Consider the following 21970-nt stretch of genomic DNA (forward strand, 5'->3'; position numbering starts at 1 on the left):
TTTGCAGTTGGTTCACCCTCCAATGGCCGGCGCACTGCGCTGATCCAATGGCAGGAGCCAGGTACTTATCCTGGTCTCCCATGGGGTGCAGGGCCCAAGCACTTGGGCCATTCTCCACTGCACTCCCTGGCTGCAGCAGAGAGCTGGCCTGGAAGAGGGGCAACTGGGACAGAATCCGGCGCCCCGACCGGGCCTAGAACCCGATGTGCCGGCGCCGCAAGGCGGAGGATTAGCCTAGTGAGCCGCGGCACCGGCTGGGACTTTTTTTTAACCCTTGCAAGAGTCCTAGTTTATTACTTGGTAGTTTTATTATCTCCATTTCATCTGAAAACTGAAACTGGAGCTTATTCATGCAAAATGACTTTCCCAAGGTCTCACAGCTAATAAAAATAGAAGTGGGATTTGAATCTTTTTTTTTGTAAAAGAGATTAAAGTAGAACCTTTATAAATTATGTATGTTTACTGGCTAGAACATTTCATAGTATAAGCATGAACTGTTTGTTATGTCTTTATTGTATAAATACTTCAGAAATATTTATACATTCCTGGGACTATATCCTAAGGAAATAACCTTTGGTAGAGGATGAAGTGAATCACTTTCCAAAGTTCAGAAATTTAAAAACATAGACTACACCCTGAGATTTACACTTACATATACTAGGCCAAACTAGAAATGTACAAAATATCATAAAGGTAAATGATAGCTCTAAGTCTGCAAATATTTTAATGTGTTTGTGAAATTTAGAAATTACTTCCATTGACAATAGAAGAGTAAATAGTATTACTCATCAGGAGACAGTGGCTTTGATTCTAAGTTTTTTCCTTCCAAACAGTGAAAGAGACTTCTTATGCTCTTTAATTCTTTAATTTTCCTGTTTTCCCGAACATTCCCTGTCCTCTCTCCTAATTCCACAACCATGGCTGATACAATGTTGAGCATACATCAAGACTGAGGAGGTGGGAAAGAAAGATGAAGCCAGTTTTAAGATTTTTAAGAATTTATTTGAAAGGCAGAGTGACACAGGGAGAGGGAGAGATCTTTTATGTAAATCTTATTGCTTCATAGTTCAGGAAATGAGAACCTGGAAGGAAATACAAAGGTATGTAAGACATGCATATCACTTACGAATCATTCAATACATGGAAATATCTCCTCCAGTGAACTGAGAGTCTGATTAGGGCAGGAGTCCATGACTTTGGCTCTGCGTGACAAGCACAGAAGGAGCTTTTCTTTTCTTTTCTTTCCTTTTCTTTCCTTTCCTTTCCTTTTCTTTTTTTTAAAGACTTATTTATTTGAAAGAGTTATACAGAGGAGAGGAAGAGAGAGCGAGAGATAGAGAGGTCTTCCATTTGATGGTTCACTCTCCAATTGGCTGCAATGGCCAGAGCTGTGCCGATCTGAAGCCAAGAGTCAGGAGCTTCTCCTGGGTCTCCCACATGGGTGCAGGGACCCAAGGACTTGGGCCATCCTCTACTGCCCTCCCAGGCCATAGCAGAGAGCTGGATAGGAAGTAGAGCGGCCGGGCCTCAAACCGGCGCCATATGGGGTGCCAATGCTTCAGGCCATGGCGTTAACCCACTGCGCCATAGCACTGGCCCCCACCAAAGGAGCTTTTAAGAAATACAAATGTATCCATCCTGGCTATTGTGATAAATGAACCTTTGATAGGCTCTGGGAATCAGATAATCCCTATTTGTTTACTTGATTATTTTTAAATGCCATGAGATTTTTTTCCTGTTTTGTTCACCACTATCTCCCCCACACCTAGAACAATGCCTAGCACACAGTAGCCCCCCAATAAAGACTTCTTAATGGGAAAAAGAATTATCTTTGGGTCTTTGGTGACTCTCTTTGTTTCTATATAGGAAAAATTTTAAAATTTAGAAGTTACTTCTAAAATTACAAATTAATCCTTTTTAAGTTACTTATCTGCATCAGTATACAATTAAATATACACATTAAAATATATTTTTAGTTTTGTGTATATCCAATCATGTACTCTAAATTAGTATGATAATACATTATTCATGGAAAACACAGCTTCTAAGTGAGAGTTTTCAGAGAGATAAAATTAATCTTAATGGTGATCGATTCTCTTTGCTGCATTCTGGTCATTATCGTCATCCTCTGGCAACCACAAATCTGTTCTTCATCCTTACAATTTTGGATTTTCTGAACCCTTTTGAATCTGACATCTTTCACTTAGCATACTGCATTTAAAGTTCATTCATGTTTGATGTATCAATAGTTTATTTTTATTGCTAAATGAAATTTCATTGAATCTGGAACAGATATGTCAACATCTTGCTCTGTTTTATTCTTTTTGTTTAGCTTTCCAGAGTGTTGGATCTTCCACCAGAAAACTTGATCAAGTCAATATCTGCAGTTCCAGTTTCCAGAAAAGAGTTAAGTATAACATATTTGTAGCAATCGAAAATGTTGCTAACTTTGTTGATTTTAAAAAAAAATTATTGTTCTTTGATTTACAGAGTAGTCCTTGAAATTAATCATAACATATTTTTCATATGACTTAAATAATGAAATGAGAATCTGTATTTTAGATGTTTTCATTTGGCAGATTATATTTTTGTTAATTACTAGCATAAAGAAACATGAAATTATAATTATTGCCAAGTCTTTGGGAATGAGATTCAACTTTAATTCTGTTAATAAGTAAAAGAACTATAGTAGTTAGGATCATAAGGTTTTGAAGGGACCATGAAGACTATAACCATCTGATACTTGGACACTGTTATGCCATGTTTATCTCAAATTTTGTGTATTGATTTGTTTGTTGAGTTTACGCTTGAGGACTTCCAGTGATAGAAAACTATTGGTTAGGACCACATACAACTGCCGTTGCCTTCTTGGATGCAGGGTGGTATCGATCTTATTTGGTCACCCTTGTCGAAACTTATTGACCATTTGGTTAGAAAACGTCAGTACTTGAATAAAACACTCTAATTCAGTTAATAATAAAAAAAAAAAAACTACTATGTGGCCTTATCTTGGAAGAGATGTAAAAATAAAATTACCATTATATTATGTCGTTGTATTTCATTTCCTTGATGTTGTCAGGACTTTCAGAGTGGTATGAATATTCTTGTTCCTAGAATAGGACAAAGAAATAAATGGTAAAGGAAGAGAAAGGCTACATTTGACCTTATAAGAAAAGAGAGTATTTATAAAATGGCCCATTACAACTTCCTTTATATTGAGTTCCAAGAACAGAGGCACCCACTAACCAGAGATCCCATTATTATTGTAACCTTTCAAACTGGGTTACCTATTTTAAAAAATCTGTAAGTTACATTCTACATAATAAGGGAAATGTCTCAGTTTTATGTTTCAAGGGCTTTTAATAAGCTGAACTATGTTGGCCCATATTTTGAAGACAATTTGCTCTACTTACCTCTGCTTGAAGGACTAAGACTTTGATTTATAGAAAAATATTTTAAAAAATAAAACAAATATTGCTGAGGACTTACCAATTTTTCTGTACTATCAGTCTAAAATTCTGTATATTTTAATTTTTCTTGCAGAGAACCTCTACCACTTTTCAGTAATAAACTCAGATATTCCTTGTAGGTCTAAAATCAAACCTAATTGTTTTATATTTCTAAGTTTATTCTAGAATATTATTAAATACAAGGACAATTAAGAAATATTTTTCCTCCTTTTTTTAAAGATTGATTTATTTATTTAAATGCAGAATTACACAGAGGCAGTGGGAGAGGGAGGAAGAGAGGTCTTCTATCTGCTGGTTCACTCCCCAAATGGCTGCGACTGGGGCAGATCTCATCCGGAGCCAGGAACTTCTTCCAGGTCTCCCACACAGGTGCAGGGGCCTAAGGATTTGGGCCATCTTCTACTGCCTTCCCAGGCCATAGCAGAGAGCTGGATAAGAAGTGGAGCAGCTGGCCGGCGCTGCAGCTCACCAGGCTAATCCTCCACCTTGTGGCGCTGGCACACCAGGTTCTAGTCCTGGTCAGGGCACCGGATTCTGTCCCGGTTGCCCCTCTTCCTGGCCAGCTCTCTGCTGTGGCCCAAGTGCTTGGGCCCTGCACCCCATGGGAGACCAGGATAAGTACCTGGCTCCTGCCATTGGATCAGCGCAGTGCGCCGGCCGCAGCGCGCCGGCCGCGGCGGCCATTGGAGGGTGAACCAATGGCAAAGGAAGACCTTTCTCTCTCTCTCTCTCACTGTCCACTCTGCCTGTCAAAAAAAAAAAAAAAAAGAAGAAGTGGAGCAGCTGGACTCAAACCAGTGCCCATATGGGATGCTGGCACTGAAGGCAGCTGCTTTACCTACTGTGCCACAGTGCCAGCCCCAAAATATTTTTCTTGATTTTTTTTTTTTTTTTGACAGGCAGAGTGGACAATGAGAGAGAGAGACAGAGAGAAAGGTCTTCCTTTGCCGTTGGTTCACCCTCCAATGGCCGCCGCGGCCGGCGCGCAGCGGCTGGCGCACCGCGCTGATCCGATGGCAGGAGCCAGGTACTTATCCTGGTCTCCCATGGGGTGCAGGGCCCAAGCACTTGGGCCATCCTCCACTGCACTCCCTGGCCACAGCAGAGAGCTGGCCTGGAAGAGGGGCAACCGGGACAGAATCCGGTGCCCCGACCGGGACTAGAACCTGGTGTGCCGGCGCCGCAAGGTGGAGGATTAGTCTAGTGAGCCGCGGCGCTGGCCGATTTTTTTTTTTTTTTTAATACAGTATGGATCAGTGTCCTCAGATCTATTCTCTCACTTGTATTTTCTTTTTTTTTTTCTTTTTTTAAAGATTTACTTATTTGAGAGGGAGAGTTACAGACAGGGAGAGACAAAGAAAGGTCTTCCATCTGCTACTTCACTCCCCATCTGGAGCTGGGCCAATTCAAAGCCAGGACCCTGGGGCTTCTTGATTTCCCACATGGGTGCACAGGCCTAAGCACTTTCACTGCTTTCCCAGGCCATTAGCAGAGAGCCGATTGAAAGTGGAGCATCCAGGCCATGAACTGGTGCCTGTATGGGTTGCTAGTGCCACAGGTAGAGGCTTAACCTACCACACCACAGAGCTAACTCCACTCTAAACTGTTTTTCAGCTATAGTGGAACTCTTATATAATCCTATATAATACTTCCAATAGTGGACAGAATCAGTAACTTGAGAAGCATTGAAGTATAAGGATTTCATACTAACCAACACACCCACAACTCCTCAAAATTACTGAGAAAATAGCTGTTGAATTTTAAACTTATTATTTTCTTAATTATAAGAAATATGAAAGTAGAAGACTAATTTGTACAAACTACTTTTGTCCATTACCCATCATCATCTAAACAGGACAGGTTTTGTTTCATCTAATGCCATTACTCACTGTCATCCTTCACATTGGATTATTTTGTTTGCCTGGATGTTATGTCTCTTTTTTTAAAGGTTTTTTTTTTTTTTAAAGATTTATTTATTTATTTGAAGGATGAGTTACAGAGAGGCAGAGGCAGAGAGAGAGAGAGAGGTCTTCCATCCACTAGTTCACTCCCCAGATGGCTGCAGCAATCGGAGCTGTGCTGATCCAGAGCCAAGAGCTTCCTCCAGGTCTCCCATGTGGGTGCAGGTGTCCAAGGACTTGGGCCATCTTCCACTGCTTTCACAGGCCATTACATTATTAAATTACCCACTACAGCACTGGCCCCAAAACAAATTAATTTTTAAAAAACTTTAAAGGGGCCAGCGCTGTGGTGTTGTGGGTAAAGCTGCCATCTGCAGTGCCGGCATCCCAAGTGGGCGCCAGCTCAAGTCCGGTTGCTCCACTTCTGATCCAGCTCTCTGCTATGGCCTGGGAAGGCAGTAGAAAATGGCCCAAGTCCTCTGGCCCTTGCACCGGCGTGGGAGACTTGGAAGAAGCTCCTGGCTTTAGACCGCCGCAGCTCTGGCTGTTGTAGCCACGTGGGGAGTGAACCAGCAGATGGAAGACCTCTCTGTCTCTGCCTCTGCCTCTGCCTCTCTCTAACTCTGCCTTTCAAAGAAATAACTAAATGTTTAAAAAATATTAATTTGTTTTTGTATCACAAAAGCAAAATATAATGTACTTAAAGAAATTGAGGGAAATACAGAAGAATGAGGAAAAAAGTGTTCCCAGGTTACTTTGGGAAGAAAACTGACTTTCAGCAAGTTAGTGTATTTTTCATTTTTTTCTCTTTAAACATGTTTTTCAACCCTTAACAAAAATGTAGCTGTAAAACTGCAGCCAGGGTCCAGTGTCATGGTACAGCAGGTTAAGCTGCCACCTATAAAGCTGCATTCCATATGTGTGCTGGTTTGAGTGCTGGCTATTACTTCCAGTCGTGCTAATGTGCCTGGGAAAGCAGCTGAACATGACCCAAGTGCTTGAACCCGTACCCCTTCCACCCATATGTGGGAAACCTTGATGGAGTTTCAGGCTCCTGGCTTTGACCTGACCCAGCTCCAACCACTGAGGTCATTTGGGGAGTGAACCAGCAGATGGAAGGTGTGTGTCTGTCTGTCTCTCTCTCTCTCTTTCTCTCCCCAGCTTTGGTTCTCCTCCCTTTCCCTCCCTCTCTAACCCTACCTTTCAGATAAGTAAATACTTTAAAAAAAAATGTGCAAGGATATAATTTGAATTTTTTTGTAAATGCCATTTTTAATAATGTAATGTTCCTTTTTTTAAGATTTATTTATTTTAAAAGAGTTATAGAGAGACAGAGACAGAGATCTTCCATCTGCTGGTTCACTCCCCAGATAACCACAACTGCCAGCACTGGGCCAGGTCAAAAGCCAGGAGCTTCATTTGGGTCTCCCACGTGAGTGGCAGGGGACTAAGCACTGGAGCCATCTTTCACTGCTTTTCCCAGACTATTAGCAAGGGATCTGGATCAGAAGTAGAGCAGCCAGGGCATAAACCAGTGCCCATGTCAGATGCTAGTGTCACATGGAATAGTTTTGCCCACTGCTACACAACACCAGCCCCAATGTTGTAATATAGCATTCCCCTGTTGATGGACATTTAGATTGTTCTTGGTTCTGACTTTATATGATTATATAATTCATATCAAGAAACTCTTTGGGTTTTTTTGGTTTGTTTGTTTTAAGATTTATTAATTTGAAAGACAGTGACGGAGGGAAAGAAAATAAGATCTTCCATCATTTTTTCATGCTACAAATGGCTTGGTCTTTCACATTGGTGACAATACTTGGGCAATCATCTGGTGCTTTAGCAGGGAGCTGGATCTCAAGAAGAGTAGTAGAACTTAAACTGATGGCTGGATATGGTATGCTGCTGTAGCAAGTGGCTTAATCAGCTGAGCCACAATACTGGCCCCAAGAAACTCCTCTTTAAATGGAAAAAGCAAGAATTTATTTTAGATGTGTAATTAACTCCCAAAAGAGAAAATTGGGATGCTGATTGTTACAGTTGATTTCTCAACAATGTTGCAGTGGATTCGTTTCTGAGAGGTGGAGCGTGGTGGGGGCAAGAGGCGCAGAGTCACCACACAGAGCCCAGGAGTTGGGTGAAAGCGAGCTTGAGGCAAGCAGCCCACAGACTCATTTATTTCAGTTAGTACAACAGCTTATGTAGTCAAGACCAGCCAATCCGGTCAAGGGGCGGTCTGTGCCCCAACCAATCACGGCCTGTTGCCAGGCAGTTTCCAAAGCCATCCAATCACAGCCTGTTGCCAGTCAGGCTCTTGTTGCCAGGCAGTTTCTGAAACCATCCAATCATGGCCTGCCATCAGTCAGGCTCTGTTGTCATGCGGTTTCCGTAGCCATCCAATCACGGCCTGTTGCCAGGCAGTTTCTGTTGTCAGTGGCCATCTTGGCATGACCTTTTCACCTCAGTGGCCATCCTGATATGACCTTTTCACCTCATTCCACCACAGCTGATAAGAGTAGTTGAGGGGCCAGTACTGTGGCACAGCAGGTTAAAGCCGCAGCCTGCAGTGCTGCATCCCATATGGACGCTGATTTGAGTCCTGGCTGCTCCACTTCTGATCCAGCTCACTGCTATGGCCTGGGAAAGCAGTGGAAGATGGCCCAAGTCTTTGGGCCCCTGCACCTGCATGGGAGACCTGGAAGAAGCTCCTAGCTCCTGGCTTGCAATCAGCTCAGCTCTGGCTGTTATGGCCATCTAGGGAGTGAACCAGCAGATGGAAGACCCCTGTCTCTGTAACTCTGTAGTTGAACTCCTTCATCTCCCTAAAGCATTTTATTCTCTGTTGAACTTTTCTTCCTGGTGAATCCACATAATTTCAGAATTTGTATTTTAAATATTCTTAATAAGTTTGTGTTAATAAACGTGGACTCTTGTCCTGATGCAGGGCTACTTGGAATATTTTTTATTTCAGTGAAATGATGTAATTTTTAATTTGAATCATATTAATATGTTATTCATATCTGGAAGATAATCTTGGGTGCTGCCTAAGTCATTTTTTTAAAAAAATAGGAATTATGTGACTTCTTTGTGTTTCTGTGGTGTTTGAGCACTGTACTGTTTTGCAAATTTGAAATGTTTTCAAAAATATCCCAGCTATAGATCAAAAAGCTATAATTTAATGTTTGGTAAATTTGGATCTGTTTCATTTCAATAACTGTTATTAGGATTCTTGTTATTTTTAATTTTCCTTGATTTTTGAAATTTTTGGTGTTTGTTACTCTGTCATGTTTTGAGTGTTATTCCCATTTTATTAAATGAATTTCTTCACTTTAACGCCTTATATATTGGCACAAATATTTGAGTCATCAAAGTCTTTTAGTGAGAATGACACATTCACATCTTATGAATGTCCACAGTTAAAGCTAAGTTTTAAAAAGTTGAATTGTCATACTTGTTAGAGAATAGTCTCTGAAAAGAAACAGTTTGCCAAGTTTGTTAGTATATAAAGAAGTACAGAAAGAATTTCCTAGAAATCAGTACTGTTATTATTTAACATTTTTATTTAACATTAAAACTTGGGTTAGTATTTTTAACTTTGCAGCAACATTATTAAGTAGGTACCATTATTTTCACCATTTTGTTGAAGTACAGAGCTTAAGCAATATGCCCAAGATCACACAGACACTGGTAGATTCACTTGATCTTCTTTTACACCTCAAATTTCAGTAGATGAGTTTGGCCTGGTAAGTGTAATCCAACCTAGGCTGCACTAGGCTGCAGAATAGTGGATTAAGGCTTTGGAAATTTTTTTTTTTTTGTCTTAGTTCATTTTTAAAATTTATATGAAAGGCAGAGTTACAGAGAGGAAAGATCTTCCATCCACTGATTGACCCCTTAAATGGCCACAACGAAGCCAGCAGCTTATTCTGGATCTCCTACGTGGTGGCAAAGGTCCAAGTTCTTAGATCATCTTCCACTGCTTTCCCAGGCACATTAGTAGGGAACTGGATTTAAGTAGAGCAGCCAGAACTCTAACCTGCACCCATATGGGGTGCTGGTACCTCAGAGGGTAGCTTTACCAAGTAAGCCACAGTATAGAAATTTCCCCTAGGGAAATTCTTAATAGTCATCGTGTGCTATGTTTGTAAATGTGATGTTAGCCAAAAGTCACACAGGAATTTTTAGACTTTTCTCTGAATTTCATCAGTTATATAAAGGAAGTCACTAGTACCCCTCCAAAATAAATTGTTTTATGCCAGTGACAGATAAGATGGGATACACTGCTGACAGAGTAATTTTCAGATTTCTTATTAAATATCTAAAGATGTCAGTGTGGGTGGTTATATAGATATCAATTAATATGTTATAATATTATAAAGCTACAATTAGGTAATTGAAGAATTGTGTAAGATGGTAAGAAATAAAAGTTGTAAATTAATACACAGTGAGTTCTAATTTCTTTGCTTTAAATTTTGAAAGTATAATAACTTCTGATAAAGCTATAAGTATACAGAAGCCACTGTGATTAGTCTTTGTTAACATTAGCAATGTTTTTAAGGTATCATCAGCTGTTTCTCATTTCAATGTCTATCTTTAGAGAAGTAGCTGATTTCCAGCTTTCTTTGGATTCTTTGTTGGCAAACAATAACCATTCAAGCTCAGATATTCAAGTTCAAGCCAAGAGACTGGCAGAGAAGGTATGTTAACACCATTCCCTCTTTTTATCATTATAGTTAAAGGAAAAAATTGTATCATGAATAGTGGTGTTTTTTTATTCAAGGCATCTTGGAAAATATAATCTAAATTGATTTTACCCATATAAAATAAGCCTATGGTGATTTTTCAAATTAGTTATAAAACGTTCTTCTTGAGCTGATATCGTTTAAAATTTTGATTAGTTACAGAAGGTCTGAAGTGTTAATTAGATTTACAGATTGAAGCTGGATGGACTTTTGAATTTAGGAAAGCAAGCTTGGTGAATTAGACCAGTGGGCTGCAGTTTTTAAAATGAGTTTCTGAGAAGATGAACATTCAAATATGAGAAGAAATGATTAAATGGAAATAGAATTGTGATTACAGATTAGTGGTTAGATGATTCAATAAACCACTTTCATTTCTAAGTTCTCTGGAGGGTTTGGTATCTGAAAAAGAAATTGAAAGCTTTGTCAAAAATGACCAAATCTAAATTATTAGTGTAGTATCCTTGGAAAAGACAAATGTTGCACAAGGTTTTTTATTATAAGTGACACAGAAGAGGTGTCTAGGAACTCTGAGGAACTGAAACAACAGAAGTCACTATCACAGGAAAAGATGTGCAATTAAAGAATGATATCATAGGCTGGTGCCGCAGTTCAATAAGCTAATCCTCCACCTGCGGCGCCGGCACACCAGGTTCTAGTCCCGGCTGGGGCACCGGATTCTGTCCCGGTCGCTCCTCTTCCAGTCCAGCTCTCTGCTGTGGCCTGGGAAGGCAGTGGAGGATGGCCCAAGTACTTGGGCCCTGCACCCGCATGGAAGACCAGGAGAAGCACTTGACTGCCAGCCGCAGCAGCCATTGGGGGGTGAACCAACGGCAAACGTCTCTCTCTCTCACTGTCCACTCTGCCTGTCAAAAAAAAAAAAATGATAAAAGAGCTTTGATAACCTTAGTAAATATTTATTTGATAACAATCACCCCAGGTGTTTATCAGGAAGTCATATCAGGAGTAGAATTATTCCAGTTATCATATCTAGTTCCCCTTTTTCTTTATATTGGCTTATCAGTGGCAACAATATCTTTTTTTTTTTTTTTTAAGATTTTATTTATTTATTTGAGAGACAGAGTTACAGACAGTGAGAGGGAGAGACAGAAAGGCCTTCCTTCCACTGGTTCACTCCCCAAGTGGCCACAAAGGCCAGAGCTGGGTCAATCCAAAGCCAGGAGCCTGGAGCTTCCTCCTAGTCTGCCATGTGCATGCAGGGGCCCAAGGGCCATCTTCCATTGCTTTCCCAGGCCATAGCAGAGAGCTGGATTGGAAGAGGAGCAGACGGGACTAGAACCGGCGCTCATATGGAATGCTAGCACTGCAGGCTGAGGCATCATAGCACTGGTCCCAATAGTATCTCTTTAAGTTCCATACATTTTCTTGGGATTTTGGACTGTAAGAAAGCTATTTAAATTATTTACATTTTACATGTTGGTACAAGTGCTTTAGCATATACCCTGACAGAATGTCATGTTAATGTTGTGAGGTGGATGAGATAAAAAGTGTCAGAATTGGTAGAGTGAGGTCACCTATAAGTCTCTGAATTGTGACCATAATTGCAGTGTGAAGTACTATCACCCTCTTCTTTCCTCATTAGTTGGAAGAATTTGAGGGAAGGGAAAGAGGAAGAGAGAGTGCTAATCCAGAATGGCACTCCAGTCAGGAAAAAGAAAATCTGTTTACCTAAATACAATGATGGAAATGAAGTGATTGGATAAAGCTTATGTCCAGATATAATGACCATGAAGAAGAAAACTCACCTGTTGTCTTTGTAAGCCAGTTTTATAGAATTAAAACTATGTGTCTCATTGACCTATTTTCTAGCATGCCTATCTTACACCATTTATCGTTTCAGCTAAAATGCGACACAGTTGTGAGTGAAATCAGCACTGGTCGAGGGACTGTAAATTTTAAAATAAACAGAGAACTGTTAACAAAGGTAAGAATGGATAATTGTTCATCCATGTGCTTTCACTGTCTGCTTTAGCCATAGTGGTGGTTCTTCAGTTTCTAAACTGTGCCTCCTCTTAGCTGAAAACCTTTGCACATACTGATCCTTTGTCTGGAGTGCTGCCCCCAAGTTAACACCCACTGATCTTTCACATCTTGGTATTTCTTCAGTATCTTTTTGATCCTTTCATTTAAGCTATGAAAGCACTGTGTTATCTCTTTGTAGAACCTACCATAGTTACTGTTTTATTTTCCTTTTAATTGGAATAATGCCTCTTGCCCTTTAAGTTCTAATTCGTATTAGAGTTTTGGGGGTCTATAAACCATTAGATCTCCATTTCCTAGCACAGTGCCTGGCATCTAGTAGGTACTAGACAACTATTTGTTGAATGAATAAATGGACTCAATTGAATGTAATATAGGTACTGCTGGTTTCTACTGTCTGGCAACCTATAATCTGTTGGAAGCATAAGAAAAAGAAGTCATGAGACAGCTGCTTCTTTTAATAAAACAATAAATAGTAGAACAAAAAATGGTGGTTGATACAGTATGCATAATTCAGAGGTGGGAAAATCAGGATGGCCAGAAAGAGTTGGAGAAACCTCATAGATGGGGGCTGGCGCTGTGGCGCAGCGGGTTAAAGCCCCGGCCTGCAACGCCAGCATCCCAGTTGGGCACTGGTTCGAGTCCCAGCTGCTCCACTTCCAATCCAGCTCCCTGCTAATGTGCCTGGGAAAGTAGCGAAGTATGGCCCAAGTCCTTGGGACCCTGCACCTGCGTAGCAGACCCAGAGAAAGCTCCTGGCTCCTTGCTTCAGAATGGCTCGGCTCCAGCTGTTCTGGCCATTTGGGGAGTGAACCAGCGGATGGAAGATTTCTCTCTCTCTCTCTCTCTCTCCCTCCCTCCCTCTCCAACTCTCTCTCTAACTCTGTCTTTCAAATAAATAAAAATAAATCTTTAAAAAAAAAGAAAGAAACCTCATAGAGGAATTGGATCTCATTTGAGTGAGACCTTGGAGGACAGGCAGTCTTAGGTAGTGGTATGAGACCTTCCACTGAGAGTTCCATTGTATCATAATGTGTACATTGGCCTATTCGTTTTTAAAAAAAAATGATTTGCCAGGCTTAGTAAATGTTATACTCTTGAATTGAAAATCACCAGAAAACCAAAGTTCCTAACAACATAGTCTTTTTTTTAAGTACAAGATTTATTGTATTTATTTGAAAGGCAAAGTTGGCAGGGGAGGGGAGGTTCTTCCATCGGCTTGTTCATCCCCCAGATGACTTCAACAGTGGGGCTGGGCCATGCTGAAATGAGAAGCTTCTTCCTGGTCTCCCATGTGGGTGCAGGGGCCCAAGCACTTGGGCCATCCTCTGCTGCTTTCCCAGGAGCATTATCAGGGAGCTGGATTGGAAATGCAGCAGCCAGGACTCACACTGGCGCCCATATGGGATATTGGTGCTGCAGGTGGTGGTTTAAGTCCACCACTTATGCACAGTGCCAGCCCCACAGTTTAGTCTCTTAACAGTGCTCTACAGTTTACAGGCGTTTGCTCATCAGCTGTATAATTTTTTCTGAAGAACAGTTCATGTTTTGTACTTGCCTCTAGACCTTTGAACCTTTTTTTCTTTTTTTCATTCTTCATGGTAAATTAGTTAACCAAAATCAGCCACATGCACAGCAACATTTGTCTTGAGCTTGTTAAAAAGTATCTGTAACTTGCAGGACTCTTGAGACATTTCAGATGGACTTAGCAAACCAGTGGCTTCCCAGTTGTTTTTTCAACTTTTACAAAAGAATTGCAGCTCACCAGTAAGCCCTCCAAAGACTTGATAGTGATATTTTCCTTTATTTTTGTTTTTCCTATAATGGGAGTATGTACCAGGGTAGGTGGAGCTTTACTCTTAAGGGTAATTTAGCTGAAAGAGATGTGGTTTTTATTTAGAGATAAGGTATATATGTACTTAGTAATTTAAAATTTCATTGGCTGTGAATTTGTGGGTTTTTTTTCTGTTTTGTTTCTTTTTCATGTTTTTTTTCCTTTTGTTTTTCCCATGTTTTATTTCAATAACAAATTATAAAATTTTCTCTAGGTTACTTACTAAAAATATCTCCAAAGCCTCAATTGACAGTGAAGGGACAGGAGTCCCTTTGAACTCCAGCTAATTTTTTAAACATTGAAATTCTCCCTTTGTTGTGGCCATGAGGATCTGAATCTTAGTGGTTTTCATTAAACACAAAGTGGATTATTCACAGAAGCTCTGTTCAGTGTCACAGTAAGGTTACGTCCTAGAGCAGTGAGAACCCATAGTCTGAAAAAGGAGTCTTGAATGTGCCTTTGCTAACATTATGATTTTAATTACAGTTCCAGTTTGCTCAAAGCCTGAATTCTTTCTAATTTGACTTCATTACTTTGGGCCCTAAACAGTGGTCAGATGTTTACATGTCTAATGAGTTTTTCACATCAGGAAAAAGATTCTACTTTTTTTTTTTAAGATTTATTTATGAATTTGATAGGCAGAGGCAGAGAGAGAGAGGTCTTCCATTGGCTGGTTCATTCCCCAGATGACAGAAACAGCCAGAGCTGTGTTAATCAGAAGCCGGGAGCTTCTCCTGGGTCTCCCACATGAGTGCAGCGGCCCAAGGAGTTAGGCCATCTTCTACTGCTTTCCCAGGCCACAGCAGAGAGCTGAATCAGAAGTGGAGCAGCCGGACTCAAACTGGTGCCCGTATGGGATGGCAGTACTGCAGACATGGCTTTACCTGCTACACTACAGTGCTGGCCCCCAGATTCTACCTTTTGTAAGACCAACAGTGAAATAATTCTCTGCTTGGACTGTGACGGTAATAGCAGTGTGAAGTTCTGTTGCCTTGTACCAAACTTCTGCTTATCCGTAGCTTGCAGAGATGACTTTCAAGACAGACTGTAACTTTGAGCAGTATTTAATTAAAAGAGAGGGGGAAAAATGTGATTTTAACCGAATAGGAAAAATATAGTCAATATGCTGTTTTCTTCAGTGCCTCAGAAATACAAAACAGATAACATCATTTCATTTCACACATTTTTTATTTGCCAAATTCAACTTTGGATGCTCTACCAAAAGGAAAATAAAATAAATGGCTCCATTTCTGCTCATTATTTTATTAATATGCAATGATGCATTCAAGTTACAAATGGTTTCCATGAATACATGGAAAGAATGAATTATTTTAAACATTTTAAAACTGTTAACAAAAAATCAGCCAACAGTTAGAAAGACAAAAATTGGCCACAAAGATAAGAGTTGTAGACAAACAGAAAATACCAGCCAACTGAAGTCTGCATTAATTTGTTAAAGCATTCCCAAAAGTGAAATCTCTAAGTGACTTCATTTCTGACTTAAAACTCTTTATACACCAATATTTATATTAAAGCTTACATGTAAACATACATATTACTAAATAGATGGGCCTCTAGGTTTATGGAATAACAGGGAACTTTAGTAGGTAGCTCTAGTTAGAAGCTGGCATCTTTGTGCCCTCTAATAAAACTGCCTGCCTATTATTTATCAGAGAGTATATTACTGAGATAATATAAGACAAAATGGCTGGGAAACTGGCCTCAAGGAACTTATGATATAAAAGATAAGCATTCTAAAAATCACAGTGTAATATGTGATGGGTATGATAATGTGCTGAATATGGTAATGAAGGCATATATAGGATATATTCTCTGTTTAAAGAAATGTACAGGGGCCGGTGCTGTGGTGCAGCAGGTTAAAGCCCTGGCCTGAAGCACCCGCATCCCATGGCGCCGGTTCTAGTCCCGGCTGCTCCTCTTCTGATCCAGCTCTCTGCTGTGGCCTGGGAAAGCATTAGAAGATGGTCCAGGTCCTTGGGCCCCTGCACCCACATGGGAGACCTGAAGGAAGCTCCTGGCTTCCGATTGGCTCAGCTCCAGCCGTTGCCATCTGGGGAATGAACCAGCAGATGGAAGACTTCTCTCTATGTCTCTACCTCTCTCTGTAACTCTTTCCAATAAATAAAATAAATCTTTAAAAAAAAATAAAGAAATGTACATATAGATCTGTTTTGTAGACAGGGGACATAAGCTTGAATTGGAATGAAGATGGAGACTGTTCCTGGGAGATACAAAAGCAGGCATTCCAGGCACAGAGGTTAGCTTGGGCCATTGTATGAGCACTTCTTTTTATTTTTTTAAAGATTTGTTTATTTATTTGAAAGTCAGAGTTACACAGAGAGAGGAGAGGCAGAGAGAGAGAGAGGTCTTCCATCCGATGGTTCACTCCCAAGATGGCCGCAACGGGCGGAGCTGTGCCGATCTGAAGCCAGGAGCCAGGAGCTTCTTCTGAGTCTCCCACGCCGGGGAGGGGCCCAAGGACTTGGGCCATCTTTTACTTCTTTCCCAGGCCATAGCAGAGTGCTGGATTAGAAGAGGAGCAGCCGGGACTAGAACCGGCTCCCACATGGGATGCCGGCGCTTTCAACCAGGGCATTAACCCACTACGCCACAGTGCTGGCCCCTAAAATGAGCACTTCTAACATGATTTTTATGGATATTACAGTGACCTTTTAATACATTTCTTAAAGTTTTTAAAAAGTGATAAATGCACATTGGTAAGAAGTTTTTTTTTTTTAATTATGCAGAATCACTGAGGTTTGAATAGGATTTAGACTTAATTAAATTTTTGTTACATGAGGTTATGTATGTTATTTGGTTGTAGAGTTTTTGCTGTGGTGTAGCTGACAGGTGATGAGTGTCTGAACCAGAGTAGAGAGAATAATTAATGATAATTAATGCTATTTTGGAGATAACAGGCATAGGACTTAGTGATTAATGACTGATTATGGAGTTTGAGGGAAGAGGGTAAATGCTAGGAATGCCTTCTGAGTTGTTTTGTTGGTAAGTTTATTTCATGGACAAAGATAATATAGAAAGTAGACCAAGTATATTCTATTTGAAGTTCCTGAGACACGTAATCAGTCCTCAGATATACCAGAGGCCTTCAAAAAATTCATGCAAAATCCATATTTAAAAAAAATACTATGCAAAGATTTAAAAGATTTTTGCACCTAAATACATTTAAAGTACTTTTGTATACCAGTTTGTAGCACAAGAGATTATTAGGTAAGTGATAGTTGGAGGCTTAAGGGATTGATTTAAGTTGCCTAGAAGTACGAAATAAGAAACTAGAAGCAAGAATAAAGCACAGGGTGTATAGTAAAGAACAGGGGTAGAAGATGAGCTTGCAAAAGAAGCTGAGAGCAAAAGTCAGGAGAGAGTAATGTCTTTACAACCGAGGAAGAAGGATTGTTGCAAAGAAACAAAATAGTCACCAGCTAAGGTAATGTTTGATATGCCTAGGGAAGGAGGAGAAGGACCAGGATAAGAACAGATCGTCAATAGAGACTTTAATTTTATCTTAAATGTTTAATTTTTTATTTTACAAAAAAGTATTCATAGAGGAATAAATTAAACAAAATTCAAGTGTTATGGTTGAGTTTGGGATTTAGAATATTTATTCTGCAAGCATAATTTCAGTGAAATATTTGGCAAAGAAAGATGCCAGGCAGCAGGTGAATCAAATTGTCAATGGAAGGTTTGGAAATATATTATATAACGTATACTTTTATTAAAGTTGCGTTTGTTTTTGTTTAAGGTAGTCAGTGAACAGAAGGTCTCAGCTGTTAAAGAGAATTCTAACTTACTGTTTTTAACTTTTGTGAAGTCTACCAGTCTTTACACAAAAAGGGCTGGGAAGTAAGGAAGTTATATAAATCTTAATATGTAGAATAACCTGAATATGGATTCCCTCTCACTAATGTTTTTCTCTCTCCATTTGTAGTCTTCTTGTCACATATATTCTGGGAGTAATAAATATTAGATTCCTAATATAGGACTGGCACTATTCTAAATTAATGTCTATTTCCTTCTGTACACACATTGTGAGTGAAGAGAATATTGTTTTTTCTGTGATCTTGGTGCAGATACATAGTGTTTCTAAATCTTAATTTTTACATCCACTAAATGGTAACTATTACCTGTCTTTGAGATTATGAGCCCTGAAGATAGGATATAGAAGCACTTAGTGTTGAACCTTGTACTCTATAAATGCTTCTTGAATGTTAGTTGTTGTGTATTTTACTGCCTGCTGCTACCTTCTTTGCCTGTTGCCATTAGTCAGCATCTTAACTCTTTGATGAGAACATTTTTAAACATGAACCACATTTTTAGGACTCAAAGTGCAATTTGTGAATCAAAACCAATATGGGTAAATAAAAATTCATCACAGTTGTTTCAGAACCCTACTTTCAAAAAATGTATCTTCACCATTAATGAAACATACAGGTTTTGTAAACTGTATGGTAGTTCTGTGTTAGTAACCAAAAATTAACCTGGAATATATTTTGGAAGTCTGATAGTTCCTTGTTTTTCACTTACGTAGCCAAATGGCGTTTAATTATGCATTTGTCTTTGTTCACTACAGTCTCTTGTGATGTTTAGTGTTACAAAAGCAGCAGCAGCATGCAACAGTCAACACCTAGCTGTGGAGTGGGAAAAGTTTTTACTGCATGACAGTAGTAGTATGATCTTGGGAAAGTTATTGCTCTGTGCTTTACTTTCCTTGTTTATAAAAATAGTATGCATCTCCAAGGCTGCTGTGAGAATTAATGAGTTAATACACACATAAAATGCTTAGCACATAGTATGCACTTAATAAGCATTACTTACTACCTTTTTTTTTTTTTTTTTTTTACTATTTGCTTTGTGACTTTTGGCAGTCACTTAGCCTCCTAACTCAGCTTGTGTTTCCTAATCTGTAGAGTATCCACATCATTGGTTATTGCAAGGATAAATAAACATGATATGTAAAAGGGCACCCAGGGAGCTGGCCTTGTGGCACAGTGGGTTAAGCTACCACTCGGGATGCTCACATCTCCTGTCAAGTTGCCATTTTTTAGCTCTGGCTCCTCTGCTTCTGATCCAACTTCTGCTAATGCACATGGGAGGCAGTGAATGACTCAAGTGCTTGAGTTCTTGCTACTCAGAGACCCAGATGAAGGTCCTGTCCCTGGCTTCAGCCTGGCCCAGCCTTGGTTGTTGTGGTCATTTGAGGAGTAAATCAGCGTGTAGAAGATATCACTCCCTGCCCCGCACCCTGGCCAAGTAAATAAATAAATCTTTTTTAAAAAGCGAGCACCAAGTTTCCATCACTGTTACCTCATGTTGTCACTACTCTGACTAGTGTTAGTATCAGAGAGGAAGTGCTAAAGGTGGTGCTGACAGTGCTATAAAAGTCTCAGTTCTATAAATTAGAATGAACAAATTAGGAACATTTAATTCCCAGTAACAGTAATTAAGAACATTGCAATTTTTTTCCTGTTATTAAATCCCACTCTGTTTTTCAGACAGTATTACAACAAGTAATTGAAGATGGCTCAAAATATGGATTAAAAAGTGAACTTTTCTCTGGTGTTCCCCAGAAAAAGATCGTGGTTGAATTCAGGTGAGTGCTCACCTACCCATTTTATATGTTGATTAATCAAGCTGAGTGATCAAGGAGTTTTTTACCATCATCATTAGGAGTCTTACTAAATTACATGTGAGAAAATTTAAAATCATTGGGATTTGATATATGTGTGTAAATATATATATATATTTTTTTAAGTTTTATTTGAAAGGCAGAATGACAGTGAGAGAGACAGAGATCTTCCATCCACTGGTTCACTCCCCAAATGGCCAAAATAGCTGGGGCTGTGCCAGGCTGAATTCAGGAGCCAAGAACTCTATTCTGGTCCCTCACATGGGTGGCAGGGGCTCAGGCAGTTGGGCCATTTTTCACTACTTTCCCACGCCCATTAGCAGGGAGCTGAATCAGAAGTGGAACAACTGGGACTCGAACCAACCCTTCAATATGGGACGCAGATGTCCTAAGTAGCAACTCAGTCTGCTGTGCCACATTGCTAGCAATAAGATTAGATTTTCTTCGATCACATTGAATCAGAGTATCATTAAACCATGAATAAAAATAGATTTTGTGGCATATGAGTGAAGCCATTGCAGCACTGGCATCCTATATGGGCATGATTACCAGAGAACAAAGCCTTGTAATATTTATATTGTTTTTTCTTCTAAAATTACTAGAAAAAATAGCTTGAAGTTTTAAAATGGTTCTAGAATCTTCATATACTATGCTATCAGTATAACTATTTAATTTTGAGCTATTTTGAGGTAACTGAAAAAGAAAAGGGAACACTAAGAATACTTTGATAGTATGGCTGTTAGGTTGACAGCTCTAGAAAATTATCAGATACTGTGTTTGTCTTCCTAAGAGCTGAAGAAGAGTTTTGATAAAGTATTTTTCACTTGGAAAGAACTTGCTAGAGCATTTTTCTTCTTGAGTATTTCTGTGGAGAATTTTTGAAAATTAATATTGGGAAATACTACTTTATGTTTACCAACTCATTTTTAAACTGGTTATGATTCACACCTGGGTAATCAGAAAGACTGGGCTTTTCAGATTTCACGTTTGTGCTGTCTCTGCCACTCTCTTGTGTTCTTAGGAAAGGCAGGGATCTCTAAGACTCAGACACAATCACTTTATGGTAAGGACTGATTGCTTAGTAATCTGCAGCTCCTATGGAGGACATATTGTGAGTGAATCTTACACTGTCATATTAAATGGTATTGCTAATCATGATATTAAAATTGAGTTGAGTAGAGTTTAGTTGAGTGGTTGAGATAGAGGATAGCTCAGAAGTCTCTTAAAATATTTAATATTTTTTGAAAATAAAGTTCTCCAGCTCCTCATTAGTGTCTTAAAGCAAGAACCATGTTGATGCCAGTGAATCTGTAGGTCAGGAAATCAGGAGTAGGAGGTTTAGCACCGATCTTCTACCTACCTGAGATCCCTTATGTAACTATAGTCAACTGAGGGGAGAAATCTAAATGGCTCAATTACTTATCTGATCAGGCATCTTTGCCATCTATTACTGATGAGAATGGCAAAGACTTTGTGGCACTCATTAATTATTTCATTATTGTCTTTAAATTCATGAAGGACACATCATTTTCTTCTCTTTGCAGACCCTTCAATAGCATTATTACTCTGATTCCTTTTTATTACTTCACTAACCAGTAAAGGAAAACCAGTAGGAAGGCAGTGTGTAGTATCTGTTACTGTGCATTCATCCTTGAAATGATGCCATTTTAAGTTTTTTGAAACTTGGAAGTTGCCACCAGTACTCACTTTTATCCCCTGTGTTTTTACTTCCACTTCATCATCCCTCTGCTCCAACTGAGCTCTCAGAATACCAGTACTTGGGTCTTGCTTATTTGTTGATTCTTTAGCTTTTCTCTTAAGTTGTTTCCCATATACTGCTTCTTTTTGCTCATGCTTAGAAAAAAGTCTAAGAATAACTGCTCTATTTGAGTTGTATTCTGTAAGCTTTTTGTGTGCCAGTTACTTATTTATAGATTTGCTCCCTTTCCTTTTTTCTTTTTATTAAAGATTTATTTATTTATTTGAAAGTCAGATTTACACAGAGAGAGGAGAGGCAGAGAGAGAAAGAGATCTTCCATCTGGTGGTTCACTCCCCAATCACCTGCAATGGCCAGAACTGTGCCTATCCGAAGCCAGGAGCTTCCTCCAGGTCTCCCACACAGGTGCAGGGGCCCAAGGACTTAGGCCATCTTCTACTGCTGTCCCAGGTCATAGCAGAGAGCTGGACAGGAAGTGGAGCAGCTGGGTCTGGAACCAGGGCCCATATGGGATGCCGGCACTTCAGGCCAGGGCGTTAACCCGCTGCGCCACAGTGCTGGCCCCTCCACTTTCCTCTCTTCCCCTCCCCCCCCCTTTCCTTTTTTCTAAAGCAGTTAAGGAAGGCTGGAATTTTTATG

General features: G+C 39.7%; 1 protein-coding gene across 14 annotated transcripts in view; it reads left to right on the forward strand.

The window, feature by feature from the left end:
• The window catches only part of RARS2 (arginyl-tRNA synthetase 2, mitochondrial), a 64246-nt gene that overhangs the window by 8173 nt on the left and 34103 nt on the right, over positions 1-21970 (forward strand). For all 14 annotated transcript variants that reach the window (XR_016233862.1, XR_016233863.1, XR_016233861.1 and 11 more), the window contains exons 2-5: positions 2333-2406; positions 9972-10071; positions 11975-12058; positions 19480-19577. Coding sequence is in view for 1 of the 14 variants with exons in the window: in XM_070073799.2 (XP_069929900.2) it covers positions 2333-2406; positions 9972-10071; positions 11975-12058; positions 19480-19577 (356 nt within the window). In the remaining 13 variants the exon portion in view is untranslated. The remainder of the gene's footprint in view (positions 1-2332; positions 2407-9971; positions 10072-11974; positions 12059-19479; positions 19578-21970) is intronic.

This window comes from Oryctolagus cuniculus, chromosome 5 (genome assembly GCF_051225735.1).
Source record: "Oryctolagus cuniculus isolate XC-2025 breed Fujian yellow rabbit chromosome 5, ASM5122573v1, whole genome shotgun sequence".
Lineage (NCBI taxonomy): Eukaryota > Metazoa > Chordata > Mammalia > Lagomorpha > Leporidae > Oryctolagus > Oryctolagus cuniculus.